Source organism: Piliocolobus tephrosceles, unplaced genomic scaffold, assembly GCF_002776525.5.
Source record: "Piliocolobus tephrosceles isolate RC106 unplaced genomic scaffold, ASM277652v3 unscaffolded_35924, whole genome shotgun sequence".
Lineage (NCBI taxonomy): Eukaryota > Metazoa > Chordata > Mammalia > Primates > Cercopithecidae > Piliocolobus > Piliocolobus tephrosceles.
Genome location: NW_022319781.1, coordinates 1 through 5,075, shown reverse-complemented (window position 1 = coordinate 5,075; position 5,075 = coordinate 1). Strand labels below are relative to the sequence as shown.

The window sequence follows — 5,075 nt, the reverse complement described above, 5'->3', positions numbered from 1 at the left end:
GGCTTCTGAAGTGGAAACCAGAGGAGTTTCCCCATCGTCTCTGTCTCAGGAGGCCTGGGGTAGGAACGCACGTGTGCCACTGTGGTCTGGAGCCTGCACAGGCGTCTCGGCAGCATCTAGGAGTGCAAGGACGGCAAGGGGGTGTGAAAGGGAGGGAGACCGTGCCCCACGGTCAAGCCTGTGGAAAAGTCCTCCTGCAAGTATGAGGAGTGTGAGCTCCAGTGTCCCCAGGTCTTCTCGGGGCCCCTGGCAGGGGGTTCAGTGTTAGGTGCAAGTGTGACTCAGTGACTGATGGACTTCATCCGTGTAGGGTGTAAATGAGGGAACAGCAACTTCCCTGCAGGAGAGGAAAAGTCTTTTGGGGGCTCTGGGGGGGCTACTTCCCTTTGATGGAGTTTCTTCTTCTCCAGGAGAAGAGCCACGTGCTGGAGCCATTGTCCAGCCTTGCCCTGGAGGAGCAGTGTCTGGCTCTGTCCCTAGACTGGTCCACTGGGAACACTGGAAGGTAAGGGCCAGGCTTGGTCAGGAGCCCTGAGTCTTTCTCTGAGGACCACTTCCATTTTCCAGGCTACAGCGCTCCAGCCACCTTTGGCCAGCCGCGACTGTGCTCCTCAGCCCTGACACCATCACTGCTGGTCATATTCTCAAAAAAAAGTCCCCCATTTTAGATACGTAGCAATAGTGTTTTACCTAGAGAAGCCGACACTGGTGTCTTTGACAAGCTTAGCGGTGGTTGTGATCTTTGCCAGCCAGTCTCTTAAGGGGCGTGTCTACATCCCAGGGCTGTGGAGACCCGCTCTCAGGAATTGTTTGGGAACCAGAAGAGGCTGACGAATAACATTCGGCTGGGCTTCTCCATGGGTTCCCCCTGTGTCTAGGGCCGGGGACCAGCCCTTGAAGATCATCAGCAGTGACTCCACAGGGCAGCTCCACCTCCTGATGGTGAATGAGATGGGGCCCAGGCTGCAGAAAGTGGCCTCATGGCAGGCACATCAGTTCGAGGCCTGGATTGCTGCTTTCGATTACTGGCATACAGAAATTGTGTATTCAGGTCAGTATTCCTCCACTGGTCACCTCTGACGGAAGGCTTCCTGAGGGAGGGCCAGAGGGAGAGGGGGAGGCCTGTGCTGTAACTGTGATTCCAGTTGTGTTGGGATCTTGAAGACCTTTTATGGAAAGTGTACTTTTTTTTTTTTTTTTTTTTGAGACTGAGTCTTGCTCTGTCGCCAGGCTGGAGTGCAGTGGCACGATGTTGGGTCACTGCAACCTCCACCTCCTAGGTTCAAGCAATTCTTCTGCCTCAGCCTCCCAAGTAGCTGGGATTACAGGCGCCCATCACCATGCCCGGCTAATTTTTGAGTTTTTAGTAGAGACAGGGTTTCACCATGTTGGTCAGGATGGTCTTGATCTCCTGACCTCGTGATCCTCCCTCCTGGGCCTCCCAAAGTGTTGGGATTACAGGCGTGAGCCACCGTGCCTGGCCCACTTAGCTATTCTTTAGAGAGCAAAACGTAGCTTGCCTCAGGCAGTGCAGGGTCTTGGGTGGTGCTGACCAGGGTGTTGGAGGAGCAGGCCACTGTGGGCAGAGCCGTCCTCCCTCCCTGATATGCTCGGTGTCAGATCCTCTGCTTTTACTGGAAGTCCAGTTTCTGTGGATACAATAGTGACATCACCATGTTGGATTTCAGGTTTGTCTGTGCCCTTTTTGGATTTAGTTTATCTTCCAGAAAAAAAAGGAAGCATGAGAGAAATAAGATTCCTTTCCAGGTCTTATGAATGGTTTGCATTTGGGGCAGCTGATGTGAGAGTGGAAAATTAACTGGTGTTTCCAGGAAGGAGGTAGCGTTGGCTTCTCTTTCCCAGGTGGAGATAGGACAGGTGGGAGGGGCTGGTCTCTGAGAGAAAACGGAAGAGGAGCTGCTGAATTTGCAAAGAGCCGAAGATCTGACTCTTCCCTGCTAATACCCATCCAGGCCTCTGTCCCCTCTAGTTTGTCACAGCAGAGCCGCAAGTGATGGCCCTGCCTTCATTCCTGATTGTTCCAGTCTCCACACAGTAGCCAGAGCAAGTGTTTTAAAAACGCACACACTTTATCACATCTCACTCATCGTTATGAACCCCTCACAGTTCCTATTTCATTTAGGATAAAATTCAAAATAGTGATGTGATTGCCCAAGGCCTGTGGAATCTGGTCCACGCCTGCTTCTCCGGCCTTGTTTTGGCTCCTCTGCTCTCAGTCACCTTTTCCTGAAATAGTCCACGTTCCCTCAGTCCCAGGGTTTCGCCACGGGATGTTTCCTTCATGGGTGAATTCTGCTTTTCTGACATGCTCAGCTTAAAATCTTGTCCTTAGAAGACTGATGCAGAGCAGCCGTCCTTCCAGCCCAGGCAGGCCTGACCGCAGCTGTCAAGCCGCCTCTGCTCATCCGAGTGGCGAGCATGTGTGTAAGGCGCGGTTCTTCGTTGGGTTGCTTGCTGTCGCAGCCGTGAACTGTGAGAGCCACAAAGATCTCATTTCTTGAGGTCTCTCCTTGGATTGGTTCTTCTACCTTGAGCTAATTCGGAACAAAGGTGCCATAGGGCAATTACTGAATAATTCTGGACTTATTCATTCAACAAATACTATGTGCTGAGCCCTATTCTAGGTGATTAGAATACTTTAGCAAACTTAACAGACAAAAGTCCTGCTTTCTCTTTAAAGTTTTATTATTTTTATTTATTTATTTATTTATTTATTTATTTATTTATTTATTTATTTTGAGATAGAGTTTTGCTCTTGTTGCCCAGGCTGGAGTGCAGTGGTGCAACCTTGGCTCACTGCAACCTCCGCCTCCTGGGTTCAAGTGACTCTCCTGCCTCAACCTCCTGAGCAGTTGGGATTATAGGCACCTGCCACCACGCCCAGCTAATTTTTGTGTTTTTAGTAGAGACGGGGTTTCACCGTGTTGGCCAGGCTGGTCTTAAACTCCTGACCTCAGGTGATTCACCCACTTTGGCCTCCCAAATGCTGGGATTACGTGCATGAGCCACTGCGCCCAGCCTATTTTTATTTTTATGAGACAGGGTCTCGCTCTGTCACCCCGACTGGAGTACAGTGGTGCAATCTCAGCTCACTCCAACCTCAACCTCCTGGGCTCAATCAATCCCCCCGCACCTCAGCCTCCCTAGTAGCTGCAGCTATAGGCGCACACCACCATGCCCCACTAATTAAATTTTTTTACAGAGACAGGGTTTTGCGATGTTGCCCAGGCTGGTCTCGAATGCCTGGGCCCAAGCGATCTACCTGCCTCAGCCTCCCAGTGTTGGGATTATAGGCGTGAGCCACTGCGCTCAGCCTTCTTAAATTATTTATATAGTCCTTGCACGGTGGCTCACACCTGTAATCCCAGCACTTTGGGAGGCCAGGGTGGGTGGATCACGAGGTCAGGGGTTCCAGACCAGCCTGGCCAACGTGGGGAAACCCCGTCTCTACTGAAATATAAAAAAATGAGCCTGGCATGGTGGCGGGTGCCTGTCGTCCCAGCTCCTCGGGAGGCTGAGGCAGTGGAATTGCTTGAATCCAGGAGGCAGAGGTTGCAGTGAGCCAAGATCGCGCCACTGCACTCCAGCCTGGCGACAGAGGGAGACTCCGTCTCAAAAAAAAAAAAAAAGATTTATATAAATATATTTTGGGGATGGGGTGGGTGGCTCACGTCTTGCTGTGTCACCCAGGCTGGAATGCAGTGGTGTGATCACAGGTCACTGCAGCCTTAACCTCCCAGGGTCAAGCGATCCTGCCTCAGCCTTCTGAGTAGCTGGGACTACAGGTGTGAGTTGCCACACCTGGCTGATTTTCACATAAAAGTCCCTGCTTTTACTCAGCTGACATTCTGTGGCAGGGAGACGGACAATAAACACAAAGCAGAGTTCGTTATAGGGAAGGAGACTGCGCGGCACGTCAGGGGAAGTGAGTGCTTTGGAAAGAAGGTAGAAGGGTGCTGGGAGCAGGTGCAGATTATCCTGTTGGAGAGCATGGTCAGTGTGGGCAGTGGCCCTAAGGCAGGAGTGGCCCCGCTATGGCAGAAGAGTAGCCAGTAGCCAGCACGGTTAGGATGACCTGAGGGAGTGGTGGAATAGAAGAGGGTGAAATCAGAGGTAAATGGGCCAGGGCACAGGGCCCGGCAGGCTCCAGCAAGGACTTTGTTTCCTACTCAGAACGAAATGGGAGCTGTTGCAGGATGTTGAGCAGAGGAGTGACAGATTCTGACTTGCATTTTAAAATTTACGACGACCTCTTTGGTGAATGTGAGTCTAGACGACAAGAGACGGGGGCACAGCCTGGAGACTTGCCATTGGGCAGGTGATGAGTCAGGCCAGAGCAGGTTTGGAGTAGTGGAGGTGAGGACCGGTGGTTGGGTTCTGGATAGAAGTGAAGGCAGGTCCAGTCAGATTTCCTGATGGAGTGGATGTGTGGGGCATGAGGGAGTGGAGAGACTCATGTATAAAGAAGCCTTTGCCTGCTCTGTACAAATTTGCCACAGAATGGCAGCTCATACTTGAGGCTCATCTGCAGGCTTTATGCCTAGGTCAGCTGATTCCGCTGCTTCATTTAACTGTAGGTCATGTTCACCGTGTATCCCTCGTGTCTATTACGAGGGTCCATAATGTGTGTTCAGCAAGTACCTATTTGATGGGTGGTGGGTGGGAGGGTGGATGGTGGGTGGTGGGTGGATGGATGGATGGACGGATGGTGGGTGAGTGGCTGGCTGGCTGGCTGGATGGATGAACTTTTGGATGGTGGGTGGTGGGTGGATGGTAGGTGGGTTGCTGGGTGGATGGATGGTGGGTGAGTGGCTGGCTGGCCAGCTGGATGGATGGACGGTGGGTGGATGGATGCATTTTTGGATGGTGGGTGGTGGGTGGTGGATGGTGGATGGATGGTGGATTGTTGGATGGATGGTGGGTGGCTGAATGGAATGGGAGGGCAGCTGGGTGGATAGATGGATGGATGGATGGTGGGTGGATGAGTGAGTGGGTGGGTGCATGGGTGGATGGATGGTGGATTTTTGGATGGGGTTGGGGGTGGGTAGATGGTG

At 52.2% G+C, this 5,075-nt stretch overlaps 1 protein-coding gene across 1 annotated transcript; it reads left to right on the top strand.

The window, feature by feature from the left end:
• The first annotated feature begins 88 nt into the window (after positions 1-88).
• LOC113222886 (diphthine methyltransferase-like) lies at positions 89-1,139 on the top strand. Its single transcript, XM_026452460.2, has 2 exons — positions 89-505; positions 879-1,139. Exons 1-2 carry the CDS (start codon positions 318-320, stop codon positions 1,078-1,080), a joined length of 390 nt encoding a protein of 129 aa, XP_026308245.1. The 5' UTR covers positions 89-317; the 3' UTR covers positions 1,081-1,139.
• The last annotated feature ends 3,936 nt before the right edge of the window (positions 1,140-5,075 follow it).

Coding starts and splice junctions, on each gene's coding strand:
- LOC113222886 (XM_026452460.2), top strand. CDS start 318: ATGAGGGAACAGCAACTTCCCTGCAGGAGAGGAAAAGTCTTTTGGGGG. Junction 506..878: donor TCCACTGGGAACACTGGAAG/GTAAGGGCCAGG, acceptor CCCTGTGTCTAG/GGCCGGGGACCAGCCCTTGA.